The sequence below is a fragment of the Scyliorhinus torazame genome, chromosome 16, assembly GCF_047496885.1.
Source record: "Scyliorhinus torazame isolate Kashiwa2021f chromosome 16, sScyTor2.1, whole genome shotgun sequence".
Lineage (NCBI taxonomy): Eukaryota > Metazoa > Chordata > Chondrichthyes > Carcharhiniformes > Scyliorhinidae > Scyliorhinus > Scyliorhinus torazame.
Genome location: NC_092722.1, coordinates 139,503,323 through 139,525,051, shown reverse-complemented (window position 1 = coordinate 139,525,051; position 21,729 = coordinate 139,503,323). Strand labels below are relative to the sequence as shown.

General features: G+C 44.6%; 1 protein-coding gene across 3 annotated transcripts in view; it reads left to right on the top strand.

The window, feature by feature from the left end:
* LOC140393105 (leucine-rich repeat-containing protein 27-like) overlaps positions 1-21,729 on the top strand; it is a 142,082-nt gene that overhangs the window by 46,976 nt on the left and 73,377 nt on the right. For 2 of the 3 annotated variants that reach the window (XM_072479147.1, XM_072479149.1), the window contains exon 5: positions 4,439-4,561. The exons of the other annotated variant lie outside the window; for it this stretch is intronic. In XM_072479147.1, the coding sequence (XP_072335248.1) occupies positions 4,439-4,561 (123 nt within the window). The remainder of the gene's footprint in view (positions 1-4,438; positions 4,562-21,729) is intronic. 3 annotated transcript variants of the gene reach the window in all.

The following is a 21,729-nucleotide window of genomic DNA, read 5'->3' as shown; positions in this document are numbered from 1 at the left end:
GCGAATTGAAGCAGTTAAAATAAATACTTGCATTTATGTCATGTTTTTCATAACCTGAGGTTGTCCCAAAGTGCTTTATAACCATTGAAGTACTTTTGAAATGTAGTCACTGTTGCAATGAAGGAAAGGACTTGCATTTATACTTTGGAGTAAAATTAGGGTCTGCATCTCCGAATTGAGTCAATGTGAGGGTGGGGGTGGGGGTACGATCAAAAAGTCAAATTATGTTTAGAGAGCAAGGTTATCTGAGTGGTCATCACCCAAGCATGTAATATGCTGCCACTTTGGGCTGTTGTTAATTCCACATTTTAAGGGAGGAACGGTGGTGCAGTCGTTAGCACTGCTGCACCACGGCGTCGAGGACCCAGGTTTGATCCTGGCTCCGGGTTACTGTCCGTGTGAGTTTGCACATTCTCCCCGTGTCTGCGTGGGTCTCACCCCCATAACCCAGAGATGTACAGGGTAGGTGGATTGGGCATGCTAAATTGCCCCTTAATTGGGGGGGGGGGGAAATCCATATTTTATCATCCCATCCTTGCAACTCTGCTTCACCCTCTTCCAATGCCTTGTGCTGTTGTGGGAAGAAGAACTGGACTCAGTATCATATGCACATAAAGGAACTTGAACTGACATTTTCTATTTATATTGTTCTAAATGTCTTGCACTATTCTTCATTCAACTTGCCTTATTTTTTTCCTTTTTTGTTTGATGAATTCTCCTCTCTTTACAGGAGATCTTTGACATATATTGAAGAACATTCTCCTCTTTGTATCAGCTGTATTATAGGGGAACAGTGGCATCATGGTATTGTCACTGGACCAGTAATCTAGAGACCCAGAGTCATGCTCTGGGGTCATGGGTTTGAATCCCACCAGGCAGGTGGTGGAATTTGAATTCAATAAAAAAATCTGGAATTAAATGTCCAATGATAACCATGAAATCATTGTTAATTGTTGTAAAAAAAACCATCTGGTTCACTAATATCCTTTACCTGGTTTGGCATACATGTGACTCTAGACCCACAGCAATGTGGTTGACTCTTAAATGCCTTCAGGGATGGGCAACAAATGCTGGCCTGGCCAGCGATGCCCACGTCCCATGACCAAATTTTTTTTAAAAAACTTAATCATTTTGAGTTTGAGAATTTGATGATTTACAAGTTAAATTATCCTCCATAAAGAATGAAGCAATAGAGTTTTATCCTGTTGTAATGCAGGTGGAAAACTTTGTGAAGGTCAGGAGTGGGCCAGATGGAAATAATCTATAATCAGACATCACATGTCGCTATGGCAGAAGATTTTGACAATTATCTTGGAAATCTTGCAGAAACGTTCATGAAATTGGTATAACAAAACAAGACTTTACATCATGGCAGCGAAAACAACAACAAAAACAATTGTATGAAGTGCAGTCCACCATTGAGCAGGGCACATCACCAGTGGTGGCTACAATTTCCATCAGTATGAACTGTGGGTACAGTAGCAGCTTCTTTCATGAATGTTCCGATTGCTGCAATGGGTGCTTTAGATCCATCATCAAGGTCAACTTTAATTTGCTTGGATAAGGGTTGAAGATAACCATCAACAAGGCATTCAAAGATCTTTTACAGGTGCTATGTTCTCTGCTGCAAACAGCAGTAAAATTCAAACAAGAATAGCCAACTGATGGCTCTGAGCCATCACATTGCTTTATACAACTGAATGTAAGCACTATCTCAACTTATTCACTGCAGCGCAGGATGTTCTTTCCACTGTTAGTCACAAGAGGTTCACTGAATCCCAGCCGTCTTATTGATTAGCTAACCCATCAATTGCCACTTGGCTAGAGTGCAGATAAAGAATCAATATGCAGAAAACCATAAACTATGAGAACACCATCACCTCTAAAATCCCCTTCAAGTCATATACCATCCTGAGTTAGACACATACAACTGTTCTTTTATCATGATTGGGTCAAAATCATGTCATCCTTACCCCACAAGAGGTATAGCCAATGTTGTTCACATCATATGAACAAAAAAATCCAAGAGGCACTCTGGAAATTAAATTGACATTCACGGCACATGACCTGCAACATTACATGCATTGAAACATTTATTGAATAAGATTACATAATTTCAAATATGTTATGACTTGTCGCTTTTTCCAGGTTCTGATTTCCAAAGCAAAGCAAACTTGACAGGAGGAAATTATACATCAGTGAACAAGAAGCTAGCACCATAACTTTGATAATGTCAAATAAAATGTCAGTTGCCGAAACTAGAATCTGAGCAATCAGACCTACCTACATAGTTGCCCCTGATTGCAGTGGCTCATGGCTGTTAATGAATCCATGCTGTGATTGTGAAACTTTTGCTGTATCATTCACTGTTGCTTGTGCTGTAAAGAAACATGTACCAGAATTTTACATTCTCCCACCAGTGGGATGTTAGGTGGGACAGAGAGTGGGTGGAGCATAAAATTGAAGGAATCGGATTCTCTCCGGTTTCCCACCCATGTCGGCCACAAAGCGATTTTATGCTGGGGCAGTCAAGCCCTCAACAGGAAGCCCCGCCTTGACCCAATTGAAGCCATTCAGTGGCTGTTTCCCACCCATTTCAATTTTTAGGCTGGTGGAAGGATTGAACTTGCATGGGGAAAGGCTGAAATTGAACTAAGATCTCAGGCAGGGGACAGGAATTGAGACCCTGATCACCCACTTCACCCCCCAAAGACCCCGTGCCAGGCATTCACTCCCTCCCCACCCACCCTTGGACCCCTTGAACTTACCTTGGCCCGGACATAGTCTCCTGCATTTCTTCTTCTGTCCACACAGCACTGTTTTTGCAGGGACTGGAGAACTATCGGCCAGTCAGATTGGCTGGCAGCTCTCTCAGGCAGGACCTCCCCCTGAGTGAGTGGCGCAAGTCCCCACTGCGGTCACTTAACACTCACTCGAGCAGATGTCGGCAAACGAGACCCCACCATATAAAAATTTAAGGCAATGAACATCTTTCCTGTCCTGATTGTGAGTATATTACTTAAATTTCTCTTGGTTTTTTTTAAGGGGCAATTTAATATGGCTAATCCACCTAACCAAATCTTTGGGTTGTGGGTGTGAAACCCACGCAGACACGAGGAGAATGTGCAAACTCCACACGGACAGTGACCCAGGGCTGGGATTTCAACCCGTCCTGAGTGCCGTGAGGCTGCAGTGCTAACCACTGTGCCACGTGCCGCCCCTTTAAATTTCTCTTGTTAATGAGAATTGAATTATTCTGAGATGCTATGCGGATTCCCTCTCTAAGGCTGTAAGAAGCAAATTTCTTCAATCAATCTCGTTAGTATGCATGTTGTAGTTAAAACAAGGCCATGACCATTTTAATGTTTTTATTTCTTTCAAAGGGCATCAGGAGTCTATAAAAAAAAAAGCCGAGATTTACCCTAAACACTGGAAATTGTTATCCGTGATGTGATATTTGATGCGATGCTTCATACCCAAAATTTTATTCAGTTAATGGAGAGGGTTGAAATAAGGATGATAGCTGTATGGAGTGTAAGATAAATCATACTAATCACTGCCTCTAACCCTCCTCCGATGTCAAGGTTGAAATTTGGCCCTTTCTATTTGCTACACTTCACATTGAGTCAAAGTGTGGCAAACACCAATTGCTGTTGACTCTGATGTGCTTGAGCTGTTATCCAATCTCCTCTTCTGTTATCACTTCGTTCTGAGCCACTCCAGTCACCCTGAAAAGTTGGCAACAGATATGCATTCATTGTGAAATTATATATAACTATTTGGAGTTAGGTTGTAGATCAACCATGATCTCATTGAACAGTGGAATATGCTTGAGGGACAAGTTAGCCCATTCCTGTTTCTATTGAATCACTTAAGAAGTATGAATACAAGGGTGTCATCTGCCTCCCAGCGCCAGGGACCCAGGTTCAATTCCAGCCTTTGGTGACTGTAGAGTTTTCACATTCTCCCTATATCTGCATGGGTTTCCTCCTCGTGCTCCGGTTTCCTCCCACAGCCCAAACATGTGCAGGTTAGTTGGGGTTACAGGGATAGGGCGGGCAGTGGGCCTCGGTAGTGTGCTCTTTCAGAGGGTCAGTGCAGAATTGAATGTCAAATGGCCTCCTTCTGCACTGTCGGGATTCTGTGGTACTAAATTCCACATTCCCAGCAAATTTTAAAATGTTGCAATGGGAGGGTAACCGGGGAAATTTGCTAAATTATAGCTTTTAATGTCATCACTAAATCAATTTGTGGACAGTTAAAACCACAATAAATATAAATACTAACTCTGTACTGCAAATGTTCCCTCTACCCCCTGTTCTTGCTCTTACTAGAAATTATATTGAAATTGTAGTCACATCACAGCTGAGTAAGGGAGCTGCTTTTGTTCTTTGGTTCGTCTGTAATGGAAGGTTGTTTGTTTCAATTTTGTAAACAGGATTTGCTACCACACTGCAACAAGAGGCACAGCTTATCTTTGACGAGTACAGGAGAAAGGTAGACAGGGGGAATCTACCTAAAAAGACTGTCAGTGAAGTCTGGAAAAAGATGAATGTTAGCAGTGAGTTCAAAATAGTCCAAATAATAAGCTGATTTGCTTGCAAGTGTAATTCGTAATAGTCAGTTAAAAGGCAGTTATAGGATTGAGGGATCATGCAACATCAATAACTGGAAGAGCATTATTCAAATGGTTGTTGGAATAACACCAAAATTTAGTTGATTATAACTGCTTATATTCATCTTTGATGGTCATTGGTTGTAAAGTATTAACATATTATTATTTCCATCTTAGCTTCATGTATTTATTTGTCAGTTACTTTAGTGAACCTGGTATCGCCAAATGTAAAGATTATGAAGTAAACAGGTGAATATTAGCAAAACAGGCAATCATTGTTAACATATACTTTGTGAAATATTCCTTTTCTGCTGTTATGCTCAAAGGTGTACTAGTTTTGGCTATGTTATGCTAGAAATAAGAAATAGCAATGGGAAGAAGTCCCTGGGAGGACTAATCTATAGCGCCCCAAACAGTAGTTCCACAGTGGGGCACATTATAAACCAATAATCATGGGTGATTTTAATATGCACATAGATTGGATGAATCAAATTGGCAAGGGTAGCCTCGAGGGAGGGTTCATTGAATGTATTAGAGATTGTTTCTTGGAACAATATTTTGTGGAACCAACCAGGGAGCAGGCTACACTGGATTTGGTATTATGTAATAAGAAGGGATTAATTGATGGCCTGATAGTTAAGGATCCTCTCAGAATAGTGACCAGAGTTTGATAAAATTCAAAATTAAGTTTTGGGGCGAGAAAGTGGAGTGCCATTGTTGCTCTTTTTAATGAGTGGAATACTATCCCACCAACGTCACCAATAATGTTGTCAATTCGCACCAGAGACGCCAATAATGTTGCTCTTTTTAACTGGATACTGATATGACAGTTAATGATGATATTGCTTTTCGGAGTCGCCAGATATCAAATGTTACCACCACAAGGTTTTACCGGATATCGATCAAAGACCAAACAACCAGTTAGTTAGTTCAAGTTCAACGATAGTTTATTTACACACAAGAATTACTTCGACATGCAACATAAAACACTACAAGCTAAATTACACCTAACACTACAAAAACCTGTACTTAAATTCAGGCACCCGGCTTTATGCAGAGGAACAAGGCCTTTGTTCAGATCTTGCATGGCTGGGTCTGGAGAAGTGACTTTGTTTCTGCTGGGCTCATCTGTCTGGTAGCGATCGTTGGTCTTGAACTTGTCTTCTAGTCGTGATGCTACACTTGGTTTTAGGCGTAGGTTGGGGCTAAGAGAGACCAAGCGCCAGGACCAAGAGAGATTGAACACATGGCAGTGTCTCTTTTTATCCCTCTGGGATTTTGCTCTCTTTGGGGCGGTCCTTAGCTTTGGACCCAATAATTCGACAGGCTTCGATCACTGCCTTTGATTTTGGCCAATAAAGGGGCGGGTGCCTTGATGGCTGGGCGTAACCTGAGCGGTCATTGACCTTGGCTGTTTGGACATTCTTAGCAAAGGGAATGGCGCCGGTTAGTCTGCATCTGTATCGGTTACCTGAGTACAGTCCTTTTGTTCTGGGGAAATGGGCTATTAGAATGCAAACGAGCGGGGGTTTCGATCGCGTCTAGCTATCTGGGTTGCAAATACACACACAAGCTCTGAGTGTGTCTGAGTCCTGGGTTGGCCATAATTCCCATGGTCCTTTGCAGGTGGCCACCTGAGATGGCTACACCACACTAGAGTCTGGAATTAAACAAAGGTAATTACATAGGCATGTGAACAGATTTGGCCCGAGTAGAGTAGGCAGGAACGTTAAAAGGTAGGACAGCTAATGAGCAGTGGCAGTTGTTTAAGGAGATACTCAATTCCTCACAACTAAAACATATTCCAGAGGGGAAGAACGATGGTAAAAGGGTTAAAAAAAATCATGGCTAAACAAGGAGGTTGAGGACAACATAAAGACAAAAACTAAGGTATACCATGTTGCGAAGGCCAGTGGCAGGCTGGAAGATTGGGAAACTTTTCTGGGACAAAAGAATATTTAAAAAAGTAATAAAAAGAGTGAATGTAAATTACGAAAGATAACTAATGCAAAATATCAAAAAGGAGAGCAAAACCTTCTATAAGTACATAAAAGGGAAAAGAGTCGCTAAGGTGAATGTTGGTCCCTTGCAAGATGAAACCGGAGAGTTAATAGTGGGGAACACAGAAATGGCAGAGATGCTAAATCAATCACTGTTTTGCCTCAGCTTTCATGATAGAGGCAATTCAGAGGTAATAGGGTGGAACTGAGGACAATCCGCATCAATCGGGCAACAGTGCGCAACAAACTATTGGGATTGAGGGCAGACAAGTCCCTGTGCCTGATGGCCAACATCCTAGGGTGTTGAAGAAAGTGGAGCAGAGATGGTGGATCCATTGGTCTGGGAAGAAGAGTTAAGCTTCAGGTAATTGCTGAAAAGGCAAGGTTTCTGCAACAATAAAAAAATTAACAGCTGCCTTCTCACGGGTCTTTTTTGCGGCAGCAATGTGAGAGAACAGCCAAATCAGTCAGAGCTACGTGGTAGCTGTTTCAAAACACAGTGAAGTCTGGAGTTAAAGGGACAGAAAGAGCAGGCATGGATAAAAGGCAGGGAAAGGTTGCTATCACAAGGTATGGTGCAGCCATGGAAAGCTTTAAAACCCAAAACAAAAATTTGGAATCTATGTGCTTGGAGAACCAGTGAATGAGGAAAGGTAATGGGAGTCTGGTACTTGGTGTAAGTAAGAGCCAGGTCCGCTAGGTGGAACGTGTTGTTCCCAGACTCCCAAAGCAGCTGCGCAGCTCGAAACTCAGTCACGGCAGGAGACTTCCAGAAGTACAGCATAAATGCTTTAAGGATGTCCCCAAAGTATTCCTGAAAAGTTCAAACTTATTTATGGGAGACCCTGGCATGTGGCCAACCAGGCACTAAATGTAGTATTAGGGTGTTTGCTACTGTACATGTTAATGTAGTACTGGGGAAATAGCCCACATTATGATGTAGAGGGTCACATGGGAGTAATAGAGTAGTAGTGAGTACGGAAGTTGGCATGAACTTGGCACCTAGTCAGGACTGTATCCATATATATACTTATTTATTATTAATAAGCAGTTATTGTTCAACAATACAAGCCTCCAGACCTCTTTATGAGACCATATACAACCTTACAACCTGGTGGCAGCAGTTGAAGGAACCAAGTCCCGAAGAATGCTGAAGAAACTGCAATCTGACCTGAGAGAACTGCGCCTATCTGAAGACCTTAAATACCCAGTCGGAGATAGCCAAAGAAACTCCATTACAGGCATGGAGGTTGAAGGGCAGTAGATAGATTCACTGTGCAGCATAATAGGACTCCATGAGAGCACATGGAGTTCCATTGCAAGACCCGGCTTAAAGTAGAATCAAAGAACCTAGTCAGATTGCAAAAGGGTAAGCAAACTTTTTTTTTTAATGGATGAAATATGCGTTTAATTTCGGCATAGTAATCAGACAGCACCAGCAGACTGGTTGTTTTAATAAGTGTGGTTTGAAGAATGAGAACGTCCGAATCCAGAGTCAGCGCCATAACACATTGTTGCACATAAGCTGCTTCCTTGATGTATGCTTTGACAAAGGAAGCTCCAGACTATGAAATGAGTTCAACGAGTTTATTGAACTATCAACACCGTTCTTAAATGAGTTCGACTCTCTGCTAATCTAACTGTAGTAACTCAGTCTATCTTTACCAGCCTGCTCTAAGCCACGTGCTGGGTGTGATGCTGTTGATCAACCCTGATATACTCTCTAGATATCTGTCTGTGGAAAGAGGCCGAGCATGTGTGCCCTGTCTTTTTATATGGGTTGTGACGTGCCCCCTTGTGGTAATGCCACCTCTGGGTGTCCTGTTCTAATGACCCATTGGCTGTATGTCTGCATGTCATGATATCTCTGGTGCTCCCTCTAGTGGTTACTTAGTTGTAGTGTATTTACATTAACCCCTTCTGTATATACAGTGATGCATATCACCACATCCCCCCTTTTTTGTGTTACATATTTTCTGTACTTAGTTAAAGAAAATTGAACAAAATAGGAGAGAAGTCATGACATGTGCAAGTCATGATGACAGTGATGATTATACAATACAAATAATATTTATGAGTCCAAAGTTCATGAATTTATACGGTCGAGTGGCTTTCTTGTTTTGCTTTTGAAGTGTCGATGTTGATGTTGTCATTTCCTTGTGAAAGCCGTCAGTGGCCCTGTGCTTAAGGAACCAAGAAGTCATCAGGAGGTGTTCAAATGGTCAAATCACTTCGTTGTCTGATTTGGACTCTTTTTTTCGATGCTTGTGGTAGCGATTCTTGATGTCATCTTTCCTGTCTGACCTGGACTGGTGTTTGTGTTTGCGGTATTGATGCCGTATGTCAGCTGCCTTGAAAGCTGGTCTGCTTGTTTGTAGTGTAGCATACGTGAATTTGTAAGATGCGTTATCATGATATGGTATGTCTGCACACTTGCCATTGTCTTGAGCTATGCTGTCACATTGTCCTTCATGTGCAGAGTTGTACCATGTTGTACAAGTTGTTGTTCTATTGTTGTTTTTGTCATGCTTGTTGTTGACGTTGGTGCCTTTGGTACGCTTCTTGTTGTTGGCTGTGTTGTTGTTTTTGTAGGTTTTGTTGTGTTTGTTGCGCTGAATGACCATTCCGAGTGGACAATTCGAGTCCTTCAATTCGAGTTACTTGTGTCGGTGTCCTTTGTGGCATCTGCTGTTTCATTGAGAGTTTCGTCTTTGATTCCACGGTGCTCCCTGTCTGGAATCATGTCCGGTTCACTTGAATCACCTTTGGCTTGTTGATGCTCCCCGTCTGGAGTCAAAATGTTCAAGATTTCATTTTCTTGTGGAGAGGCTCAAGTGGGTGAGGTTCCAATTGACATGGTCGCACTGGACTCACGAGTAGTTTTACTTGGATTGTCGAGTGCTTCTGTGCATAAGAGCTGAGATCTGTGAGTCTCGCTGTGATGTTGCACATCTTGTATGGGAATTGTGATGCCTTCGTCACTTGTCTCACATACAGTGGGTAGACCTGCAGTGTCGTCTTGTTGGTTAGATGAGCTGGGTAGACTGTCAGAGTCTTCTTCTGGTGGCTCAAGTAATCTGGGTAGACTGTCATAGTCTTTCTGTTGTTCATGTGAGCGTGGCAGACTTGCATCGTCTGTTGCTGGTTGCTCAGATAAGGTGGATGCACCTTCATGGTCTTGTTCATGCATGGACTGCACTTTGGAGTCTTGAGTTGCTCCCATTGTGGAGTCTGTCAACAAGCTCGCTGTGGAGCCTTGTATCGCTCTCTCTGTGGAGTCTGGCATCGTTCCCTGTGTGGAGTCGTGCAGTGGTCTCGCTGCAGAGGCGATCTGTGCGCTCTCAACGGAGTCGTGCAGTGGTCTCATTGTGGAGTCTTTCATTGCTTTCTGTATGGAGTCGTGCAGTGATCTCGCTGTGGAGTCTTTCATCGCTCTTTGCGTGAAGTCAGGGCTCTTCGTGGTGCGTGGACCACCCTCTGTGTGGAGTCGGGGACTCTTCGTGGTGCCATGTCTCAGTAGTATTCTTCGATAAACCAATTATCTGCTTGTGTTTCGGTCTTGTCATTGTACTCCATGTGGCAAAGGAAGAAATCATCGTCTGAGTAGTAGTCTTCAAGGACCAAATCATCTCTTTGGGTGGTTCTAACTGCTTGTTGCAGGATTCTGTGGAGGTTGATTTCAACTACTGGGAGAAGTTCAGGCATTGTTCTGTCTTACGAGGTGAAAGAATGGTGTTTTGTGCCTTTAAAACTCTTCTTTGTAATTTTTGGACATTTCCCCTTTAACTGGGCGTGCTCCGGGGCCTCTGACATCATGACGCTCGTGACATAAAGAGTAGGAATGGATTGCACATGCGCAAATCGCTTTTCTTTACTGTGCGCTCATTTCGCAACTGCGCATGCGTGGCTTCTCGCGCATGCGCAAGACACTGTTTTGCCGGTTCGCGTCGTCCAGAGAACTGCGCATGTGCGGACTGGGCCGGCTGCATACGCGCAAGATGGCTGCCAATCAAAATTGCCGTTTGCTTCTGTTGCAACCCTACCTCTGCCTCGTGGTGAGTATTGGCGCCAGTTGTACTGACTTCTTTTGTGTTTACCTCGCAGTAGCTTTCAAATTTGTCCAGGACTGTCTGGAATCGCGTTCTGTCCTCCCCTTTGGAGTGTTTAAAGAACAAATAAAATTACAGCACAAGAACAGGCTCTTCAGCCCTCCCAGCCTGCGCCGATCCAGATCCTTTATCTAAACCGGTCTTCTATTTTCCAAGGATCTACTTCCCTCTGTTCCCCGCCCGTTCATATATCTGTCCAGATGCATCTTAAATCATGCTATCGTACCCGCCTCTACCACCTCCGCTGGCAAAGCGTTCCAGGCACCCACCACCTTCTGCATAAAAAACTTTCCACGCACATCTCCCTTAAACTTTCCCCCTCTCACCTTGAAATCGTGACCCCTTGTAATTGACACCCCCGCTCTTGGAAAAAGCTTGTTGCTATCCACCCTGTCCATACCTCTCATAATTGTGTAGAACTCTGAGTGCCAACTGGCGTTCATTCAAGCAAAAATTTCAGCTTTACATGGAAGCAGCCGACCAAAACAATCCAACGAAAACAATCCTAATCTACTGAACCTTTCTTCATAACTAGCACCCTCCGTACCAGGCAACATCCTTGTGATCCTCCTCTGCACCCTCTCTAAAGCATCCACATCCTTCTGGTAATGTGGCGACCAGAACTGCACGCAGTATTCCAAATGTGGCCTAACCAAAGTCCTATACAACTGTAACATGACCTGCTGACTCTTGTACTCAATACCCCGTCCAATGAAGGCAAGCATGCTGTATGCCTTCTTGACCACTCTATCGACCTGCGTTGCCACCTTCAGGGTACAATGGACCTGAACTCCCAGATCTCTCTGGACATCAATTTTCCCTAGGACTCTTCCATTGACCGTACAGTCCACACTTGAATTAGATCATCCAAAATGCATCACCTCGCATTTGCCCGGATTGAACTCCATCTGCCATTTCTCTGCCCAACTCTCCAATCTATCTATATTTTGCTGTATTCTCTGACAGTCCTCCTCGCTATCTGCAACTCCACCAATCTTAGTATCATCTGCAAACTTGCTAATCAGACCACCTATACCTTCGTCCAGATCATTTATGTATATCACAAACAACAGTGGTCCGAGCACGGATCCCTGTCGAACACCACTAGTCACTTTTCTCCATTTTGAGACACTCCCTTCCACCACTACTCTCTGTCTCCTGTTGCCCAGCCAGTTCTTTATCCATCTAGCTAGTACACCCTGAACCCCATACGACTTCACCTTTTCCATCAACCTGCCATGGGAAACTTTATCAAACGCCTTACTGAAGTCCATGTATATGATATCTACAGCCCTTCCCTCATCAATTAACTTTGTCACTTCCTCAAAGAATTAAAGGAGCGGAAGATCTCTGATGCATGTTCACTCGCAATGGTGAGTAGAAGAGCAATCTTAGCATCGGCCATGCCATGTCGGTCGGATGCTTCCATGTAAAGCTGAAGTTTTTGCTTGAATGAACACCAGTTGCCACTGAGATTGCCGTAGTACCCGAATGGATTAGGAACCTCGATCATCGTGCCTGGGTTCGGTTGCTGGTTGTCACGGATCTTGCTGAATTGAAGTAAATAGATGTAACAGGCACTCCTGGTATCATGTTGTGTTATGCTGCTTCGTGTAGCATAAGCTGCTTCCTTGATGTACACTTTGACAAAGGAAGCTCCAGACTATGAAATGAGTTCAACATGTTTATTGAACTATTAACACAGTTCTTAAATGAGTTCGACTCTCTGCTAATCTAACTGTAGTAACTCAGTTTATCTTTACCAGCCTGCTCTAAGCCACAAAAAGAACAAAGAACAAAGAAAAGTACAGCACAGGAACAGGCCCTTCAACCCTCCAAGCCCGTGCCCAACATGCTGCCTGACTAAACTACAATCTTCTAGGTCTTATGGGTCCGTATCCCTCTATTCCCATCCCATTCATGTATTTGTCAAGATGCCCCTTAAATGTTATCGTCCCTGCTTCCACCACCTCCTCCAGCAGCGAGTTCCAGGCACCCACTACCCTCTATGTAAAATATCTTGCATCGTACATCTACTCTAAACCTTGCCCCTCGCACCTTAAACCTATGCCTCCTAGTAATTGACCCCTCTACCCTGGGGAAAAGCCTCTGACTATCCACTCTGTCTATGCCCCTCATAATTTTGTAGACCTCCATCAGGTCGCCCTTCAACCTCCGTCGTTCCAGTGAGAACAAACCGAGTTTATTCAACCGCTCCTCATAGCTAATGCCCTCCATACTGTAGAATCCCAAGTTTCTTTACCCGTCAGTCTGGCCTCAATAAAAGTCGAGATGGATTTGCAGGTATAACATTAGTTATTTTATTCAGCTTGCAAGCTATACTTAGTCCACAGCGATACAGATAACATCCTGCTCTCTGCAACTCCGGGACCAAGTGAGGATAAGACAAAGAGCTCTGTACTGATACATTCAAATGGCATCAAGTTTCACATACTCGACGCCCATAGGTCATCCTATGTCCCTCCTGACCTGTTTGATCTATTCTGATTGGCTCACTTTCAATCCCTTTCTCCGGCCCCTATCAATCCAGCATCACTCTCGTAGACACACCTCTTCCTGCTTTTTCCATGCGGTCTAAAATCCTTTGTCTATGAACTAACCAGAATCAAAGTGGCTTATTTCTACATTACATTAACTAATATCTCTAAAGTAACTATTTTATATCACATTCGTCATTCCCTCCTTTTATCATTCCATGATATCCGGACTATCCAATCCATAGCTACGATTCCTCATCTGAAAAGATCCGTCGCTGCATTTCCAATTCCTGGCTTAGCCCCCCCCCCCGGCATCTGCTTCACCCTCATGGATTTTAACAGTTAAATTTTTAGGGGCGTTCATCTGATCCAGTGCACCCCGCATTCTACCCATCATACATTTAAGGATGGCCAGGCCCACAAAGATGCAGCCGATAGCTACCACTAAATACATGGCCACATTTATCAACCAGTCCTTCCAACCTCCAAATCCCCAGTTACCCCAAGAGCCAGGATCCTGCATCCCGTCCAGGTGATCCCGTATGCGATCCATAAATTTAGTGATGTTAGCGGTCAAGTCTTGAACTCCCATGATACACTTGCCCTGCACAATGGCGCATACCCCACCCTCACGGGCCAGAAGATAGTCAAGAGCATACCGGTTCTGCATTGCAAACAACCATAGCTGAGACAACTCCTTGGTTATTGCCCCGAGGGCTCCCAAGGTTTCATTTCCCAAGATGGTAAGGCCACAAATAAAATAATTCCTATCACTGACAGCCAAGGAACCCCCCACACCTCCTAGTGTCAATACGCTCAGAATCCCCCACCCGGCTGAGTGGCCCCGGTTGGGTGCAAGAACCTGAGGTTTTTCCCGGTTCTCGCAAAATTCAGCAGAGACTGCCCGGCGTGCTAACTGATTATGCAGCTTCCACGCCGAAGGGCAGGGGACTGTGGTAGGGACTAGAGTCCCTATAGCAATTCGGCGGGGAAATGGGGGTGACAAAACGTTGGTCGCTGTACCATTAAATAAAAAGTAGTATCCTTGCTCCGTGTGCAGGCTAGCATAACAATCAGCATATCGGTTGCGTAAGGACCCCCCAGTAGCCCAGTTTATCCAACTTTGAAATGCCCATTCGGGCCGCCTAGCAATGCGGAAAGCCCTAGTCCCAACAGTGATATGAGAGACATTCGCCCAGCCACAAAGGAGCTGGAGGCCGGCGTTCAATGGAACGCAAGTGGTGTTGTAACAAACGCATTGGCCAGATGCCTGGGTGATATGGCACCTCCTGTCCGTACAGGTGGGGAACAGACATGTTATATTTGTGTCCACCTCTACCAGCAAACAGAAGTATCCTTCACTGCTGAAACAATTCTCGTACGACCGGGAATCCCTATTGGGAGTGAAGTGGCTAGGTATGTACGCCCTCCACCGTTGCAGCCCATCGTACTGTGAATGGGAATTATCCCGAGGAAGGGGAAGGCAAATAGCCGGTGGTGCTGAACCCGGATCGTAAGGAAGAGTGACCTGCTCGGGCAGTGGCTCGGAATGCTGACAATGAACCACCGTTTGGGGAGTGCCCCAAAGCGGTGAAACAGAAAATAACCTAGACACCGCTGCGGGGTTCGGGTAGCAGACAACCCGTCCCTGTCCATACAAGCGGTGGTAAATCTGGTAGAAGAGATTCATACTACCCGGGTTTCCCTCAGTTTGGCCTTTAACTAACTTAAGTGTATCTCCCGGTAACCTACGTTCTAGCTGTACTTCCCTTCTCATACGCCCCATCCTCTCTCTAGTCCCTTTCACTTTCCCATAGCCTCTTTCTACGCTCTTCTCACAGCCTGATGTTACCTTTATTGCACCACTCTTAACACATCCAAAATCGAATTTACATGTATTCTAAAAACAAGGCAATGTCCATATAATGTTCCCTTCCCATCGCCGGGACCGGTGCAACTGCTTCATGACTCCTGCATTCTCCTTAACTTTGACGACCTTCCATGAGTCGATACCATGTCCTCGTATATGGGGGCAGCGAAGAACATCACCTTTGCATAGGTGATGTATCCTTGTAGATTGGTTGGGGCTACACATATAAATAATATTCCCCTTTTCCATGTCCATCGCCAATAACACGCCAAGCGAAGTGAGGCCAAATATCACACAGACGGTGCGTAGCCACTCCATCATGCTCCACACCTGTAAAATAGCACGGGGAATGATTTCCCATATCAAGACTTTAACCACAGTAGCAGCTTTATTATCGATAGTCGGATACGCCTCGACCCATCTGCTGAACACATCCACAATGACCAAAACATATTTATAACATTGACACCTTTCCAACTCAATGTAATCCATTTGGAACGTCTCAAAGGGACCACTGGGCAACGGGGTTTGCCCCATCCCACAAGGGATACCTTTTCCGGTGTTATATTGCTGACAAATCAAACACCGATTACTGATACTTTGGGCCAACCCCTGCATTTTAGGGTGCCACCAAGTGTCCAGCAACAAATCACTAGTCCCTCGAGCCCCACAATGAGTTGCAAAGTGTACACATTCAATGATCCATAAAGCCAGCACATCAGACATACAAGTCTGATGTGCAGGCGTGGTCCATAAAGAGGAAACAGAATCATATGTACAACCTAACCGTTTCCACATTTGTTTATCACTCTCAGGAGCGTCCTCCTGTAACCTTATGACGTCTTGGATGGTTCGCATTGACTTGTCAGAAGCAGACATATTTATAGTAGATCGTTTAGTCTGACTTAACATCTTAGGCACCATCACTTGCTGAATTTGCGCGGCTGTTCGCGCTGCACAATCTGCTCGTTCATTACCAACGTCAACTGGAGTCCTACCATTCGTGTGGGCAGCGCATTTAATAACGGAAATCTGCGCGGGCATAAGGAGGGCCTGCAGTAAGTCATTAACTAAACCCGGTTGGATATTTCTGTGCCTGCCGAGGTAAGGAATCCCCTATTCTTCCAGAGTTGTCCGAAGTCATGAACTACCCCGAAAGCATATCGGGAGTCAGTGTAGATATTTACCCGACGATCTCCCCCAAGTATACATGCACGGGTGAGGGCAAAAAGTTTGGCTTGTTGAGCTGAATAAGGGGTCTGGAAAGCTGCCGCTTCTAGAATCAGACCATCCTGATCTATGATTGCATAACCGGACAGTCTCCGGGCAGTGGGGCTTACTAATGCACTGCCATCAACATACATAATCATGTCAGGTTGTTCTAACGGAATATCACTCAGATCGTCCCTTATTGTTGTAGTTTCCTGAATCAAGGCTAAACAGTCGTGACCAGGCGCGTCCTCATGGACAGGGGGACCGCTAAGAAAACAGGCTGGATTGATAGTGGTACAGTATTTAAATGTCAGACGTGGATTGTTCAAAAGGTATATCTCATACCTATTCTGACGATCTGCGGTAAGATGCTGAGTCTGCAGTTGCCCCAATAGTGCGATTACCGAGTGGGAGCTATACACCGTAATATCCTGTTGGAGAGTGATGTTGGCAGCAGCCTGCAAACTATTGTATATCGCTGCCAAGATCTGGGTGCAAACAGGGTGGCCCAACGCCACTGGGTCGAGTTTGGAAGAGTAATATGCTACGGGCCGGTGCTTGTTCCCATGTTTCTGGGTGAGTACCGCTGTTGAACATCCTTCCAGAACAGTAAAGTATATCTGGAATGGTCGGTCGTATAGGGGCCTACCGAGGGCCGGTGCTTGTAACAAGGCCTGCTTCAGGCAACGGAATGCCTCGAGTGCCTCGGTGGTGAGAGTAAAGTTCCCCTCTTTACGAGTGTAAGGCGTCAGCAGCTTTGTATAGACAGCGATGTTTGGTATCCACTGCCGACAATAATTCATCATACCCAGCCAATAACGAACCTCCTTGGCTATTGAAGGGGCGGGGAATTGGCATATTGGTTCAATCCTACTGGGTTTGAGACTTCTTTCTGTGGCTGTAAGTAAAACTCCTAAGAACTTAACTTTTCTCTGAGCCACCAAGACCTTTGCTTGTGAAACAACATAACCCAACGAGGATAGGTGGTTCAATAATTGGATCACATCATCCCTATTACTGGGCTCGTCAGGACTTGCCACCAATATGTCATCTACATACTGCACTAGAGTGGAACCGTGCTCCAATGTCAAGGCCTGGAGCTGGGTCTGCAGACATCTGGAGAAGAGTGTAGGTGAGTTGACGAACCCCTGTGGCAGTCGGGTCCAGGTATACTGCTGTCCATTGTAAGTGAAGGCAAACAAATATTGACTTTCAGTCGCAAGTGGGAGGGCAAAGAAGGCGTGCTGAAGGTCAATTACGAGGAAGACCCGGGCTTGAGCTGGAATTTGAGCCAGTATGTGGGCAGGGTTAGGGACGAGAGCATGTAACGGCTGTGCGATGGCATTAATTGAACGTAAATCCTGTACTAATCGGTACTGGTCTGGTTTGGCTGGTTTAGGCACAGCAAGTATGGGGGTGTTACATTCTGATTGGCAAGGGACCAAAATACCCTGTTTCAACAGCTCTTGAATTAATTTATCTATTGATGGAGCAGCTTGAGATTTGAGGGGGTATTGCCGAATGGAAGGTAGCTTTACATGATCCTTAATCATCACCTTAATAGGTGTAACATTTGTCTTTCCCACTTGTGATGGGTATTCCGCCAAGACCTGTGGATTGACATATTCCAACACATCATGTCCCCTGTGATGCTGCAGTCGAGTGTTAATCGTTTCAGGGACCTCAAAATATTTTATGGTAGTGCCGTCCGGCATGACTTGAAGTGCGTACTCTGTTGGATCCGAATGATCCACTGCCCTCCTGACCATTCGCCCCATATCCCTGGCATGGTACTGGTCATGGACCTGACGTGTAATATGAGGGCTTACCGAAGCTGACTGTGGCCATAACTGTGGTGATATTGTAACAAAATCGGCTGTACCTTCTTTTCCCATGACTGTGGCTGTAACCTTGACTGGCCATTCGGTCTCAAGTAATGGCCGGTATTTGTCCTCCAACTCCCTGTTTCGTCCAGTTCTGTCATAGGCCAGGGTAACGTGATGCAGTGACTGTTCAACGTCTAACGTCCACCACTGGGGGGTGATAGAAATATAGCACTGTTGTCTCATCCTCGATGATGTAACCGTTACCCCCTCATCTCCGCATTCTAGCTGTAGCTGGAAGATACACAGTAAATCTCGGGCCAACAAGTTACAGTCCAATCCAGTAGTCACTACAAACTGATGCTCTGCAGACTTATTCTCGTAAGTGACTGTCACAGGTTCAGAAATAGGATACTCACCCCGACAATTGCTGCGTGTGGTCGGATAATGGTAGTTTAAGTGCTGATTGCACAGAAGACATGGCTGCCCCAGTGTCTATTACAAATGAGTGATGTTGATCTCCTATCTGCAGAGAGATAATAGGTTCCCTGTCCGATTGGAGAGTCCTTATGGCTAAGTTAGCTAGTCAATCCTGTGTTGGGAAAGGGTTTTCCTGGGAGAAGTCAGTGTATCTTGTCTGTCCTCCCCTCGGTGGGTACCCTCTCCTTTGGGTCGGATAATCTCCTTCTACTGCCTGTCTTTTAAAGGGGCATTCCTGTTGCCAGTGATCTGCACGGCCGCAATTAAAACATGCATTGCTCCCTCTATATCTGCCTCGTCCTCTTCTCCCAGTAGACCAATGGCCCCTCAGAGGGGGCTGCGGTTGTAAAGCTGTTGATGCATTCGGTGGGCCATAAAAAGGGGCTGAGGGTCCCTTTGGGTGGGTTTGGTATCCTCCTCCTCGCTGATCCACCCACCCAAAGTCACAATATTGGGGCTCCTGCTGGTAAACTACCATTTCTGCCGCTTGTTGGGATCTCCAATCATCCTTTTTCATTACATACTCAGTCTTAACCTTTGTAACTGAGCCTCCTTCCTGGCCTACACCCTCCTTCCAATAAAATCTGACTGCCCTTGCCATCTGGGAAGGGTCGTTCTCTGTCCAATTCATGTTATTACATTTCACAGCAGTAACCACAGAAGGTGGTAGGCAATGCATTAACATAGCACAATATTGAGGGGAATTCTGACCATTTTGATACAGCAAGTCGCCTGACTGCCCACGGTAGATTTCATTAAAACGCTCCAGAAATTCCTCTGGCTCTTCAATCTTCTTAGGTTTTAGGTCTAAGATAACAGAAAGATTTATGGGCCTTTGAAATGTGCTATTCAACGCATTCAGGATCTGTGTCCTTCTATCGTCTAACGCAAAGGCCTGCTGAAGTGCGGCATGACTAGCATAATTCAAGTGGTTAAGATAATTGCGGTACTCTGCTGGGGTTAAAATCTGCTGGACTAGGGCCCAGAGGTCCCTTGAATCAGCTTGATAAATTGAGATGGTAGTTCTCAAGGAATCCACAAAGGCAGCAGGAGATTTTTTTCTATCTGGGATTGTAGACATAATAGCCATCATCTCACTGGGTGTCCATGGGAAGTAAACGTCTATCGTGGGGTTCGCTCCCGCAGTCACTGCGTCAGGGTTTCGCATCTTCCTAATTGGTAACTGTCTCCGAATGTCACCAGGGGGCACTCTAGCTATTTCCCCTGGTTGCTCCAAGACTTCAACGGCTCTCCCTGTCATTAGGGGGAGTTCTTTCTCTTCAAAAGAATTTGTTTCAGCTTCCTTTGTTCCCGAACCTTGTGGTTTCTCCTTAGTTTGGAGAGATTTAGGTGGTATGCTTAATTGTTTCTGGTGAGGGTCAAGCCCCTCTCTCGCTGTCCGAGATCTTGTCCTAGAGCTAACTGGGCTTGTGGGACAGAGCTCCTCTTGTTCTACTGATCGTGAAGTTGGTAAATCAGGACCCACACTATCACCCAAAAGGGATTGAGTTACTGGCATATTTGGAATCTGGGGAGCAATGACTGGGTATATATTATTATACTCTGGTGGTTCTGGAATGAGTGCAGACCATGCTACAGGTGCAGACGGAACTTTTAATGACTTTTCCAAATTATTGAATTTTTCTTTTTCTGTCAATTCAAGGCCAGCCATTGAACTACGTAGCTCATCTCTTGTTTGACCCGCGTCTTTCCTGTCTCTACTTGCGCTTTTTTTAAATGCACATTCCTTTTTCAAGACCTGTAATGTTTTTAGGTTACCCTGTTCACTAATTGGAATTCCCATTTTAAGGGCATTGTCCTGCCAGCTGGACAACATGATCTTATCTCTTTCCTCTTGACAATATTGCCTCCATAATCCAATTAATTCTTTTGCTTTCATACTTTGACTCTTTTTCCAAATTTGTCCCTGATTTTCTTAACCATTTCTAGGTCTTTGGTGCCCCCTAGTGGCCATTCATCTCCCATTTTAGTTCTTAACTGTGCTGACAATTTTCTAAAATCCTTCGCTTTGTCCGGATACTTATCACATAATATTTGCAGTGGCATGCCTGGATCATTTGTGCTATCCAAGGAATTCCCCATAATCTCAACTAGTCCTCGGAACTGCGTTTTTCGCCACTACAGTCCAAGGGTACAATTTTAGCTTAATCAACTATATATTTAACACACTCACACATGGAGGTGAACCATTTTCAATTTCAAATGTCTCATCAACCTCCCATAACCTAACCCAAGACGAATTAACTCACAAATGAAGTTGAACCATTTACAATTTTAAATGTCCCATCAACAACATAACCTAACCCCAGCCGAATTAACTCACAAATGAAGTTGAACCATTTACAATTTCAAATGTCCCATCAACAACATAACCTAACCCCAGCCGAATTAACAATATGAAATCCCATCAATTAAAATGCTAATCCCCAGACTGACCTTTGATTTCGTCGAGGCGGTCTTTCTGTGCCAACCGCGAGTGACCAGACTAATCAGACGATAAGAAAAGGGGAAAAATCAATGCACGGTCATTTTCCAGCTGTACATTGAGGGCCCTTTGTTCCCCATCCTCCTGTTCATAATCAGTCTAATCCTGATTTCGCAGTTGGATCAGGACCGCCCTGAGAAATCCCGGGTTTATGGCACCAAATGTAGAATCCCAAATTTCTTTACCCGTCAGTCTGGCCTCAATAAAAGTCGAGATGGATTTGCAGGTATAACATTAGTTATTTTATTCAGCTTGCAAGCTATACTTAGTCCACAGCGATACAGATAACATCCTGCTCTCTGCAACTCCGGGACCAAGTGAGGATAAGACAAAGAGCTCTGTACTGATACATTCAAATGGCATCAAGTTTCACATACTCGACGCCCATAGGTCATCCTATGTCCCTCCTGACCTGTTTGATCTATTCTGATTGGCTCACTTCCAATCCCTTTCTCCGGCCCCTATCAATCCAGCATCACTCTCGTAGACACACCTCTTCCTGCTTTTTCCATGCGGTCTAAAATCCTTTGTCTATGAACTAACCAGAATCAAAGTGGCTTATTTCTACATTACATTAACTAATATCTCTAAAGTAACTATTTTATATCACATTCGT